At 57.9% G+C, this 13,380-nt stretch overlaps 4 protein-coding genes across 4 annotated transcripts; 3 read left to right on the forward strand and 1 right to left on the reverse strand.

The window, feature by feature from the left end:
- Positions 1-831: 831 nt before the first annotated feature.
- B0T15DRAFT_506162 (uncharacterized protein) lies at positions 832-2,273 on the forward strand (the record flags this gene model as incomplete). The annotated part of the gene is made up of 2 exons (XM_062867552.1): positions 832-1,672; positions 1,738-2,273. The coding sequence occupies 2 exons, from the start codon at positions 832-834 to the stop codon at positions 2,271-2,273; spliced, it is 1,377 nt and encodes a 458-aa protein (XP_062725152.1).
- A 1,486-nt stretch (positions 2,274-3,759) lies between these two features.
- Positions 3,760-4,893, forward strand: B0T15DRAFT_570167 (uncharacterized protein). The gene is made up of 2 exons (XM_062870828.1): positions 3,760-4,294; positions 4,356-4,893. The coding sequence occupies exons 1-2, from the start codon at positions 3,897-3,899 to the stop codon at positions 4,471-4,473; spliced, it is 516 nt and encodes a 171-aa protein (XP_062725153.1). The 5' UTR covers positions 3,760-3,896; the 3' UTR covers positions 4,474-4,893.
- A 738-nt stretch (positions 4,894-5,631) lies between these two features.
- B0T15DRAFT_405583 (maintenance of telomere capping protein 1) lies at positions 5,632-8,019 on the reverse strand. The gene is made up of 2 exons (XM_062865300.1): positions 7,101-8,019; positions 5,632-6,962 (listed from the first exon to the last, which is right to left on the reverse strand). Exons 1-2 carry the CDS (start codon positions 7,669-7,671, stop codon positions 5,971-5,973), a joined length of 1,563 nt encoding a protein of 520 aa, XP_062725154.1. The 5' UTR covers positions 7,672-8,019; the 3' UTR covers positions 5,632-5,970.
- A 145-nt stretch (positions 8,020-8,164) lies between these two features.
- B0T15DRAFT_1682 (uncharacterized protein) lies at positions 8,165-13,041 on the forward strand. Its single transcript, XM_062862191.1, has 2 exons — positions 8,165-12,312; positions 12,439-13,041. Exons 1-2 carry the CDS (start codon positions 8,577-8,579, stop codon positions 12,705-12,707), a joined length of 4,005 nt encoding a protein of 1,334 aa, XP_062725155.1. The 5' UTR covers positions 8,165-8,576; the 3' UTR covers positions 12,708-13,041.
- The last annotated feature ends 339 nt before the right edge of the window (positions 13,042-13,380 follow it).

A 13,380-nucleotide genomic window follows, 5' to 3' on the forward strand; every position in this document is an offset into this window, starting at 1 on the left:
CACGTGGTCCATTTGCAGCCAGCCACTCATTTCCTGCTTTGCATCCGAATCGGTTTGCAACAAGCCACTTCATCTCCATCTTCGTCACCGGCAGCCACCATCAACAATTCGGTATCATCACGACCATCCGCCATCAATCATCGCCATCGCCGCAATCAAATGCTGTCGCAAACCACCGCTGCCCAACCAATTTTTGACCTCACCGCACGGCGACAGCGACGCGGCCAGCTCCTCATCCCATGGTTAGTTCAAAGGCGTCTATGTCCTCTTCCGCTGCGTGCGCTGGAGACATGGATGTCCGCGTCGCCGGCTGAACCCACAAAGTCTCTCCGGCGCACATCGAGTTTCTCGCAGTCGAGACCAGGAAATGCCGACTTCTACCCAACGAGCGCGCTCGTTGGAAGAACCGGGGTCTTGATAAGGGGCCTCTCGCTGCCTAACCGCAGCGAGAGGTCGCCTGCTAGCGGGTACCCGTTGTGCGCCGGGGCGTCGTGGTTTGGCTCTGGCGACGGGAACTCTTCCTCCGCCTCCTCCGCTGTCTGCCTCGGTCGCCTCGGCCGGTCTCGGCCACCTACGTCTGTCGCTCCGTCCGAGTCAAGGCTGCTCTGTGCGGACCCGCTTGACGGACCGCAAAAGCCTGGGTGGGCGGGAATCCCCATCGTGCGGCGCGCCGTTTCGAGGGTTCGAGATAGTGCGCCGTCGATGTGGGGGCAAAACTCGTGATCCTCCATCCGTTTATTGTGCTTCGGAGTCGCACTCGAATCGTCGCTTGCTAACATGTCGATCCCGTAGATTGACCGTGAGCCTGTCTGAATGGCTTTGTTTCATCCGATGTCTGGCGGCTCGGTCGACCAACCCCCATCATATCAACCTCAAAACGCCCGGCTATCGGAAGACGCTACCGACGATGAGAACAGTACGAATAGTAAGGGTAAGAACGTCGACAGTGGGAGTATGCAGATTTCCGGCGCGCCCGTCATGGTGACATGGCCCAGCGAGGGCAATCCTAAGTCTCTGGCCAGTCTCTGGAGTTCAGGTCACGAGCGGATCTGTTTGCGACTTCATCACGATGTACTATCCAACGACGCCTTCTGCCAAATACGTGCCACCAACATAGCCCTCAAGGGGAGAAAGGACAAGGTTTCCGTCTTCCTCTCGATTCACTGGGAAACAGTTCGGTCACTTGTGATCGCCAGCAGTGACGACGAGATCGGCTTGCTCGCAGCAACAAGGTTGGGCACCAGCGTCGTCGGACTCCAGTTTTCACTGCAGAGGCCACCAGCACTCGTTGTGCCCAAGGGCGACTGTACGCCAAGGCAAAGGACGACCGGGGAGATTCTCAACTCGCTCCAGAGCCTGGCGAAGGAGGTCGTCTTCACAGTCTACCTGCCGGCAGCTGAAGCATCCCAGGCTGGGCTGGAGGCGTTGTGCCAGGTAGCTTCGTCCGGCCGTCTACGATCCATAGATAGACTGTATGAGGTGACGAGCCTGTATGGCGGCAAGGGCGGCCACGTCATCCAACACGAGCGTCGACCAAGTGGAAGCGACGGGTCGTTACCACCGAATGAACCGGCTCTGCCACCGCCATCTGACGCAGACGAGGAACCTCCTCCGTCGTACGAAGAAGCCGGCCCAAGTGCCAGCCCTGGTCATGCCGCACCTGGATCACAAAGTGAGCACTCACCTTTGGATTCTTTTATCTCTCCGCGACGGTGAGTCTAACGATGATTTTTGCAGAATGTGGAACCAAACGACGACGGGTAAGCTCCGGTTCCAATTCGGAGCGCTGCTCTCACAAGTGTGTCAGCGCGGCCCAGATGGAAGCCATGTGCAGCAAAATCCTGCAGCGTATAGACCAGGGCTTCAGCCAAATACATGCGCGCTTGGCGCCGATAGAGCGGCGTTTGGCCGAACTGAATCCGACGGTGCATTCGTGTGCCGACCCGCTAGAAACGGGCACGCATGAGGCCCACCTGCGCACGAGCAAGGAGGCCGAAGACCTGCGCCACGACCTGGAACAGGGCCTTGACGACGTGCGGCGAGAGCTCGAACAGGGCCTTGACGACGTGCGGCAAGACCTGGAACGGGGCCTTGATGATGTGCGGCAAGAGCTCGACGATATCATCTCGGTTCGCATCGAGGACGAGGTATATACAGCGCAGCAGAACCTCGAGGACCACGTCCGGGACGCCATGAGGGAGGCGACGGAACAGGTCGAGGAGAAGGTTGTGGAGCGGCTGAGCTGCGCCAGCGTTTCCATCTCGTTTGGATAAGTGCTAGGACTAGCCACGCCGGAAAGTTCACACCAAGGGATCTGGGGCCCGGGAGACCTTGGGTGATCTGACGGGGTGGCGAATACCGGGATTGGCAGCCATGCTTTCCGGTCCCTTTCGGTATGGCGACACAACAGGGGCGACTCAAGCGAGCAACGCCCTTGTACTTACGTCTGCCGGTCGTATGTAGCATATGTAGCGTATAGCTCAAACACGAAGCATATACTATCTATCTTCAGTCGCCTTTCTCTGCGTTTACCTCCTTGTGAAGGACTGGACAAGTCAACGATCGCCACCGATAATGTCTCGGCATGTGCGGCTCCAAACGTGACATGTGTTGGCCGAGTCCGTAACACGGACGGACCTCCCAGCCGCCTGGAGGGAGAGATGTGTGGGAAACGAAAAAAAGCATGAGGAAGGTGGTTCTGCTAGTCTAGGAGCGAACGGCTCTAGCAAATTCCGTTGGAAGGTCTTACCAGCATGACTTACGGGCTCCCCGAACCTGTTGGATTCTTGCGATGCGTATGAGAGCCCCTGCTGTAGAAACATTTGAATGGTTGTCAGGCTGGTCTAGTAACTTTCAACAAGATGATGGTCCATATGCGGACAGGAAAGACGGCGTCAGGATTCGGTTGGTTGGCTGTCCAGGGCAATTCAATATCCTGCCCTTGCGCATCATCAGTACGGATAACAAAAGGCGAACCTCTCTTTCCTAGGTACACTCGTCCGGGCCGTACCTTGCGGGCCGCCGCGCAATGGAGGACGATGGTCTGTCTATTAGCAAGGCACGATGCAAGAAAAGTCTCTCAGGGCTCAGTCCAGAGGAACAGGTGTTTACAAATGATAGCGGGCCGCAGGCATTGAACTATTAGTACAGTAGCTTGATCCATTTCCTCCTGATCTAGGTCTGGTGAGATCTGGTGCGTCCAAGCAGCTTTAGAGCTTGGCTCTGTTTGTGCGGATCTTTGAGGAGGGAGGCTCGAGAACAAGCAAGGACAATGAGCTAAAAGAACATCGAAACAGCAATAGGGCCGAGACTGAGAGTGAGACCTCGCCTCTATAGGTAGAATCGTCACGAGTTAGAATAGATCGTGGTAGAGCTTTTGGCCAGTTGATAGCATTGGTTTGCTGCTCTGGACACCGAACCCAGTGGAAGTTCAATACTTCGCGTCGCCAACAGATGCGTCTATGAGCCCGCGGGGGTGGGGGCCTTCGGGCAGGACATGTAAATGCTATAGAGGCTGCCAATATTTTAGTTACTCCCACTTGTCGGTAGCTTAGCGGAGGAACCTGATGGAAACTTATTGGTACAAAAAGACCCGGAGCAAAAGGGATGCAGGTTTAGGGTGTTGCCACGATGAGGGTCACTCTTGACCGAATCCCAACTCCTTAACGTAACTGGTACTAGTAGTACTATTCCCAGCTCTAACCCTGAAGTCATTGTATTTGAACCTCATTGCCAACCCTGAGCATCGAACTTTTGAAACAAGGGAACCCCGCACATCAGACCTTCGACCTGTTAAGGCACTCGCATTTCATTCTCGGTTCTATTATACGGTACCATTGTCTCGCCAGTTTCTGAAATATCCATCGTTTCCGGTGCTGTTAAATTTGTCACACACTATGGGCACCTTCTCCCGCGCCAGCGCCTCAGCATCGTGCTCAGCGCTCTCCAAGACGGCACAGTCCGCCGCCGCCAAGATTGAGACGGTACTTTCCTCGGGAGACGTCGGCGACGACGCACTCCGGAAGCAGCTATCCGTCATGTCCGCGCGGCTAGAGCTGTTTCGGCACCACGCAGAACAACTGGGCCGCTGCATCGCGGATGCTCCGGTGGTGCACCCGGAACTCGGAAACAATCTCACCTGGACTTTGGCCGACTCCTCGAACGCTCTGGGATCTATAGCGGATACGTTGGCGCCAGGGTCCGGCGGCCTGGATAGGGGCGCGCTCTCGCTGTTTGAAAACTTGGTAGCCGCTTGCTCGAGGTTCTTTGTTCTGGGTTCTCAGTTGCTGATAATGTGGGTGGGCCGTTCCGACTACCAGTACCAGCTCAAACCTCTCTAACCCCCCCGTTATTAGGGAAACGGAGCAAGAACAGCATTCAAAACTAGTTGACCCAGGTGCAAGCAGCATCGTAGCCGCTGCGAATGTCGCCTGCCACACGGCCCTCGCATTCAACTATGCGACTGAGAACTGAGAATCCTTGTATTGTATTGTACAAACCAGGAGGCATTGGGGGACTTGCGACGTGTCACGTATGCCGAGGGTGAAACTTGTACCATTGATACCGGGTTCTCCTTTGTATCAATGCCTTCCATTATTTGCCAATACGGGCCTCGAGCATCCTTCCCATTTGATTCCTTTATTTTCCTTACACAGTTGGGTTCAAGGGAAACAGCCAGATGAGTACTGAGCCACTAGCACCTGGGCATCTGATAGCACTTGGTGTTTCTTCGATGACCACATATCAGGAGACGTACTTCTCGGACTGCCATGTTTAAACCCGCGGGACTGGTATGATGCTGGCCTTGGTAACACAACTGCACTTTCCAACTCTATCAATCAATACAGTTTCCTGTGACTTCACACGTATATATGATAGTCGTATCGTTGGTTCTCGCTGATTGCCTTAACCTTTAGCATCGCAGACGCTCCCTTACCTACCTACCTACCTTTGTGGATTCCTCGGGGTACCGTACCTGTGTATTTGCCACGCATGTCTAGTAGGGACATTATTGAAAGCCTGATGACATGTACTAGCACCCGGGCAATCCACATCGCTAGATCCAATACGTCATCTTCCACTTATAATACGATATCGCCTATCACTTTAACGTAAGCCAACCGTATAGAGTAGAAGGTATTTCCCTAGGCGATTAATGCAGGTGGATGTGATTAACAAGACACAGGGCACCTATTGAAGCCTCATTCTCAGCACGCCGCTTTCCGCCATTATGTGGCGGTCGAACCTGGCCTTCCCCGTCACGCATCGACATGACAGTACATTGCCATTCGGCCCACTTCAATCCATCCCACGTTCCGAACATCTGGGTGTAATGTACTCGTCAGTAAAACGAGTCGTCCGTATTATATTTTTTTTTTTTTTTTGTTCTGTAAATACAAGCTTGGATGGTGTGTGTGTGTCCTGTTCCTCCCGCGCACCGTAACCTGAGTCCACTGCCTCTGCCACGACCAGACGCATATCCATACATTTGATCCCTGACGTTAGTATATGATGCACTTTTATGTGGATTCAAGCAAAGGAGAGTGTCAAAGCCGGGGGTCTACGGGTGGGATAATGTGATATTGTCCCAAGGTAAGAACCGTAGAGAGCGAAAGCCATGCTCCAAGTATTAGCTGTCCAAACATCAAATAGATATGATTCGAATCGAGGCATGAACAACGCGACCTGAGCGGTAATACGAAGGGCATAGGTACTATCGAGCTAATCTCCGACAGCTCCCACGTTGGCGGCAGAGACTAATATACAGAAAGCATACCTTTGTGAAGCAAGCTCATCACGTTGAATCGCCACTTGGACATAACGATACTTTATGGTAGGCAAACAAAGCACCTGATTCACCCGCCACAACGCCACTCTAAGAAAAGTCGTCGAGGTATCCATTACATGCCGAGTAATTCCCCTTCCTCTCGTGACGCAAATACCCATTTCGAACCACACGTGACACTGCGTTCAGATCAAACCAGCCCTCGCAGCCTCATTGCCGCCGCTCTCCAGCACACTCTCCACCTTCTGCTTCGCCTTACCGATGCCACCTTCGCCCACGCCCATCCGACGCGCCACATATCGCTGTGCAACCACGCCTACCGCCAGACCCAACGCCTCCTCCACCCACTCGGCAACCCACTCGCGGGGATCGACGCCGCCGCTCTCGATGATCTCGCGGATCTCCTCGGGCACCCGGCCGAACTCGGCCTGGAACTCCTCGTCCCCGCTGGCCGGCGTCAGTGGCGTGGCCGGGGTGTCGAGCCAGCGGATCCACCGAGCCGGCACCCGCTGGCTGACCGTCGCGTACTGGATCTCATGCACGGGATCCAGGATAAACACGGCAAAGCACACCTCATCCTCGTCGTCGTCGTCGTCGTCGTCGTCGTCCTCCTTCCCAGCCGCCTTCTCCTTCTCCTCAGCCGTCGACCCGGCAAACAGCACCCTATCCTTCTCCTTCTCCGCGGGTACATTGATAGCCTGCACCGACAAGAACAGATCAGAGCTGCGCACGGGGTTCGCCTCGCTGACGATCTCGTGCGCGCGCCGCTTGGCCGCCTCGACGCCGCCGTGCGCGGCAAAGAAGTCGGCCGCATACCCCTCGGCGTTGGCCCGGCATAGCTTGGTGCCCTCCACCAGGCCGTGCACCGTGCCCAGGTCGCGCGGCACGTCGTCGGCCTGGCGCCACCACGGCCCGTCGCGCCATCCCGAGGCGGTGCCGGTGCGCTTCTGCTGTGTTTGTGTTTGTTCATGTCCGCGCTGCACCACCATCAGGTCGCCGCCCTCGACCTGCGCCATGACCCGGCTGAAGACGGAGTAGATGAGCGGGTCGAGCGACGGGTAGCCGACCAGGTCGTGGGAGATGTGGATGAGGAGCCGCTCGTGCGACGAGATGGGCGGCGCGAGCGTGTGCAGGATGTTGGTGAAGGTTGGGAGGGCGCGATGGCGGAGTTCGTCGCCTGGAGAGATGGGGAAGGAAGCCCGGGGGTTGCTCGTTAGCCCTTGCCCTTTCCGGTGGTTCTACTAGTGATCTGCAGGTAGGTACGGTATGTAGGGGGAAGTACTAAGTAGGTAGTAAGGAACTATAGGTTACGAACCAAGACCTCGCAGCGCTCCCACGTTGCCGCGCACCTGGTCCGCCCACTTCTTGGCCTCCTCGTTCTGCTGGATCTCCTTGACGGCTGCTTCGGCCTGCTTCATGGCGGCCGTGGCGGTGGACAACAGCCCTCCCCACCAGCTGCCGCCGCCGCCGCCGCCGCCGCCTGCTGCTGCTTGTGCGCCCTGGGCCTTCTTGGGAGCCTCATAGGACTCGGAGCTCGTCGCGCTTGGGGTGGCGCTGGCCTGATGCGACCGAGTGCTCTCGACCGATTTGCGGCTGGTGTCGGCGCGGGGCGGGGGCGTCTCGGTCGATGCCCGCTTTGCGGCAGACGGCTTGGGAGCGGCCTCGCGGACGCGGGGCGTGTGAGGTCGCGACGGCGCCTTTTCGACCAGTTCGCTCTCGAGCTCGGCGAGGATGTCTTGCTCGGCAGTCGCATCGGGCTTCGTTTTGGCGGCGGTCGGCTTGGCCTTGGTTGTTGTCTTCTTAATCGCCTTATCGTCGCCGAGCCCCTCAAAGAGCTCGCCGAATTCGTCGTCGGCCGGCGCGGCTTTTGATCGTTTGTTGGCCATTTTTCGCTGGATGTGAGGAGACAACGAAGGTAGTGTGGGATTGGTTTGTGTACGGAATACGTCGGGTGCCACCCAAGTCAAGATAACGTGTTGGTTGTTCACTACCAGTAATCCTTTGGTAATGGGCAGTTGGTAGCCGCCAGCCAGGCCGCCTCTCCGGGTGCGACGAACGCCTGCAAGATGGAAGCCTACCTATTATTGGCTTGGAACAGTCCGAAGAGGTTAATCTTGTTGTCAAGAGGCAGGTGGTGTCAGCTGGTGCGTGCCTCGATCAGAGTAAAAAAACCATGACAGATTTAACAAGATTCAACCCCTTGTTTGTACCATGTGGATGTGTCTCACTGTTTCCCTTATTCTGTTTACTGCAGTATGTGGAGTGTGGTCCGTGTTGCCGGCAAGGGGCTGCGAGGTGTCATTGGGCATGACTTATTATTCGGGAACCTCCAGAAATTGGCGTGAGAAAGAAATCTAACACCGAGAGAGCGCAGCACGGCGCAGCGAGACCAGCCTGTTATTCACCGCCCACCATTGCTATTGTTGTGTTTAGACAATAGATCGAGCATGGCCTGTTATCCCATCTGCAATTCCTCTGGTTTCTCTTGTATTTCATCCCATCAGCCACGCAGCAAAGTTCTCCTTTTACACAACTTAAACGTCACAAGCAACTAACCGTTACCGAACGGACCAACTGGATACGGGCAACAGAGCTTGGGCCCGAGTCCCTGACACGTTGGAAGTACGCTTTAGTGCAAATTCCGTTTTTCGCCTCACAGCGATCGCCCACTCATACCGGACGGCCCATTATATCTCCATTAACGTCGGCACACAACTGCATGCAGCAGACGGATGAGGGAGCTGCTGCAAGAGCTGCTGGTGCGCGGATTGAAATATCGGCAGAGTAGCCCATGGATCGCGGACGTAACATCAGTCGCGGGCGCGGCGCAAAGAAGCGTGGCACCCTCCCATCTTACTCTCACCACACATTTCAACAGCCACTTTCAGACTCACCCACCAGCCCGACCACCCCCGAGCCTTCCGGTGTGCACAACCTCCCGCCGCAGAGGATGGTGCACACCGCACCACAGCGCGGGGGCAAGTCTCGGCAAGCATCGAGCGGTATAACACCGCACCGCGCCTCGTCTCCTGCGGCTGACCAGGCGCTGCGTGTCACTGCCCGGACTGACCGGCCAGCTCGCGGCAAAACTTTTCACTTCTCTTCCTTCAACTCCGAACCTCCGTCCGAGATGGGAGGCTCGATCATGGCTGCTGCCGGCTCGTCTCGCAAGAGATCGAGGACCTTTGAGACGCAGTATGACGGGGCGGCGGTCGATGACGAGGCGCATTCCAAGGGCGGCCATTCCCTGAGGAAGAGGGCTCGCATCGACTACACGCAGGAGATGATCGACGACGACATCGGTCTGCCCGCAGCAAGAAGCGAATTGGTGGTCAAGTCGGCGTCGACGCCAAGCGCCCGGGGCCGCAAGAAGAGAGGCGGGCATGACGGCTCAGACGGGGAATCAGAAGATTTCATTTCCAACCCCAACAAGCGTCATCGGACCGACAAGTCACCGGCATTGGCCGCGGCACCAGCACGCGCGACTTCATCTCGGCGCCGCAATCAATCCAAGAAGTCCGCGGCAGACAGCACCAGCTCATTCGTGGAGCAGCCACCATCCGATAACGAAGTGCAAGACACAATCCTCGTCAGTCTGCCCAATGTCAGCTCCGATCAGCCGGCGTCCGAGGACGAGTCGGATCGCTCTTCCGTCAATGAGCCCGAGTCTCCCGCGGCGTCGTCGTCGACTGAGAGTGAAGAGAGTGAAGATGGCACTGCGCAAACCCAGGCGCAGCCGCCAACGCCACTAGTCCAGAGTACCGAAGTAGTCAAAGACTCGGTCTCCGTCGCTGCCGAGAGTGAGGCAATCGGTGACGCTTTGATTGTTACCGAGCCGTCCGAGGAGAAGGCTCACATCACGCCTTCACACCTCTCACTCACCACTGGCCGCGAGATCGAGCAACCCGGCCCCAGTGAGGCCATTACGACAGCACCCGAGTCTGCATCTTTACAGCCTGCTGAACCCGCTGCGGAGAGCCAGGTGCGCGTGTCGCCGCCCCTAGCAGCCAGATTGAGGGGTCTCAGAAGGCTCAGGCAATTGGGCCCCATCTACGACCAGGACACTCCATTCGCATCCAAGTTGAAACTTACACCATACCTGGACGAGGAAGTGGCTCTCCCCGGTCCTTACACCGAGTGGGTGTATCCGGCAGAGCCTGTGAACGAGCGATCGGCATCCATCTCAACTCCGCCGCCCGCACCCCCCCTAGGCGCAATTAAGGAACCCAAGGCTGAATGGGATGGGCGCCGTCCGCTGAAGTTCGGGGAGGTTTTCACGCTGTGGCGAAACGAAAAAAGGAGGCGGCAGGAGATGGGCGAGCCAGAAATCGATATCCTCGACTTCTACAACCAATGCGTCCGCCGCTACAAGTTGGTCCACGCACAAGACGGTGATGGTGCTTCGGCAACACAACCCCGGCTTTGTTATTACTCCACAACCGTTGCAACTAGAAGCAATCCCAACCAAACCCTTGCCGCCACCCCCGTGGAAGCGAACCTTGAAACCGGGACAACGCCGGATTCGACTATCGAATTGGGCTCCATGGTTGTGGCGCAGGGGCCGATACCGCCGGCCGCAACCGTGCCCGAAGAGACTGGTCATAATTTGCAGTTACCCGAGTCTCGACCGCCAACCGCTGCTCCCTCGCCGGCTCCGGTTGAGAATGCCATGGACCAGGAGGACGCGGCCGACGAGGAGCAGGATGCGGAAGACAATCTCGACGGCCAAATCAAACCTACTATTACTAGTACTAACGAACCGATTGAACCGGTGGAAGTGACGAGGAACCCGCCCAAGCAGTACTTGTTTCCGAAGATCCGGGATCCCGACGAGTTCGTTGATGCCTTTGAGGGATGGCAAGACTTCTCCACCAGCCGGCTCTACGAGACCGTCGCTGCAGCGGTGGAGACTATGCACGCCTACCAACAGGAGTACAACGAGCTCAAGAAGTACTTAGACGACGAGGAGAATGCGAAGCGACGGCAGGCGAACGACAAGACAATTGTCAACTGGGAGAACCGCCAGAAAGCCGACGAGCCGCTGCACTGGCGCCGCCATTTCGACGACGCCATCAAGGGCCCGCCCGCCTTTGAGGTGCGCGGGGCTCGGGCGCCCAAGCCCTACATCGACGACCCCGTGCTCGAGCACCAGAAGGAGGAGGACCGTATCATGGCGCAGGCGTACGGCTTCAAGCTCAACACGCACCCCACCCAGGTCGGCCGACAGAACCCGGAAGAGCAGCGCTGGGAAATGCCCGAGAACCGGCTGCGCAAGAGGACGGAGAAGGCCGAGCTCGCCGAGGATAATGTCGTCGAGGGGAAGCGCGTCAGGAAGCCGCGCTATGTCTCGGACCAGAGCAAGGATGTCAGCCGGTCCGGCACCCCGACTAGCTTCCCCACGTTTGGTCCTGGTCGCCGTCCGAGGCGCAAGGCCGCCACCTCCGCCGCGAACGGAGACGACCCCGAGGCACAGGAGCAGGTTCAGGCGACCGAGAGCTTCTCGGAGACGCCTCGAAAGGGGCGGGCTGCACGCTCTCGCGGCACGATGCTGCCAGACGAGCAGGACCAGATGGCTGCCGTCGAGGAAGCCGAAGACATCAACGCTGAGGACGATGAAGCGGATGTGAATGGCAAGTTTCAAGCGTCGCGCAAGCGCGACCGACGCATTATCCCGCTCTCGGAGCACCCAGCGTTGGTTGCTCCCGAGGCTGGAATCGAGGTCAGAAGCGCTAAGCGTGGGCGTGGTGGGAAAGGCGAAATCGCGAGCTCGTCGTTTTACAGCAACGTGTCCACGGCAGCCTCGCAACCGGATTCCAGGCCATCGACCGCAGCGTCCGATGGGACTGCTCGCACGGTCGACACGACGGAGTCTAGTTATTCCTTCCGGGAGAGGCGCCAGCGCAACTATGCGCTCGAGAACGACCCGGAGCTGGAGCCTCGGCCAGCGCGACGCCGAGTCCCGGCCCCGAAACAGCAGGAGAGCGCCGAGCCGAAGAAACGGGGCCCGCGGAAGAAACAAGGCGAGGCGGGAGAAAGCAGTGCGTCGGCTGCTCCGGAACAGTTCAGCGAGCCGTCGTCGCAGCAGCCCGCGCCCGGTACCACCAAATTCCACAACATCTCTGTACGTACCCCTGCGACACACGGCACAAACAGCAGTAGTAGCTCCCAGCACATCCCGACCACCCAAGCGGCCGCTGGCCCGTATGTGCACACATTCAACGCGGCACCGGCATTCCCCCCCGGCGCACCCCCTCCACCCCCGGCCCCTCCCGCAGTGAAGAAGCCCATCACCAAGATCAGATTTACCAACAAGGCGGATTCTGCGCAGGCACAACAGTCGCGGCCGCCGACGCCGGCGAACAGCACATCCAGCTCTTCTGCCAGTACCACCACCAAGTCGGGGAAGGCGCGTGCCAACAAGTCGAGTGAGGCCAAGAGCGCCGCCGTGGCGAGTGCGAACGCCGACTTGGATAACAAGCCGTACGCCGAGATGACCAAGTCGGAGAAGATGAGCTGGTCAATGCGGAGTAAGCTGCTTTTCTCCTCTTTTCTTTTCTTTTCTTTTCTTTCCTTTCTTTCTTTCTTTTTACCGAGCGTACTTAGTAGTATGGGGAAACGGTGACGATGACTAACACAACAACAACAACTAACAGGACGGTGGGCCTCGGGCGAGATGCAGGGGGCCGTCGAGAAGCGGCGCTCGACGCTGGCCAAGAAGAAGAGCGAGAGCGCCGACGCAAAAACGGACAAGATGACGGCGTCAACGGGCAGGGCAACAGGTACAGGCACCGGAACTACTACTGCTAGTACTAGTAGTAGTAGTAGGACCACTGGGGCGGCAGCCACGGTCACTACTTCAGCCGCAGCCGCAGCCAGCCGCCGGGCTGAACATACCTCCGTCCCAGCCGGGTTCCGCTACTAGTATTCCATCATCCGCGGCAAGCAGTACGCCCCTTTCGGCGACGATGCCGCAGCCGAGCTTGCACGCTGGTCCGGGTACACTTGTACCCGGTCTCTTGGCCCCGCCGCAGGCTCCTCCTCCTCCTCCCATCATGTTGCGGCCTGCGCAACGGCCGCCGCCGCCGCCGCCGCCGCAGCCGCAGCCGCAGCAGCACCACCAAGGGTATCTGCAGCAGCCTGCGCCGTACCCGTACTCGATGCCTCCTGGTCCACCGCCGGGGCCGATGTCTTAAAACGACTGCAGCGCAGCGATGCTCGAAGGAGACGACGCAAATCTGAAACAGGGACCTTCCTCTCGTCGGAGCAGTCCGGCCTGGAGACCCCAAGGGAGGACGTCAGTACTTGATTTAGGGTCCCACCAGCACGGAGAGGGGAGGGGGCGAAAACCTTAAACCGGTATTGTTTAATGGAACGTTGGATAACGATATGACGGAGGCAACAAGGAAACCCCGAGTGAGTACCCTGGAGTCAAAAGCACAGTGAGACAAGCGGCCTTGGCAGGATAGTAGACAAGGGCTACGAGAGCTACAACGGTCACCCAACGGGTCTCGGCACCTGTATGGGTAAGGTAGTCGAGCGGCCCACGGGCCATGGAACGAGCTTATTACAGTCGGAAGAGATGGGTGGGGTATGGA

This window comes from Chaetomium strumarium, assembly GCF_033439665.1.
Source record: "Chaetomium strumarium strain CBS 333.67 chromosome Unknown B0T15scaffold_1, whole genome shotgun sequence".
Taxonomy (NCBI): domain Eukaryota; kingdom Fungi; phylum Ascomycota; class Sordariomycetes; order Sordariales; family Chaetomiaceae; genus Chaetomium; species Chaetomium strumarium.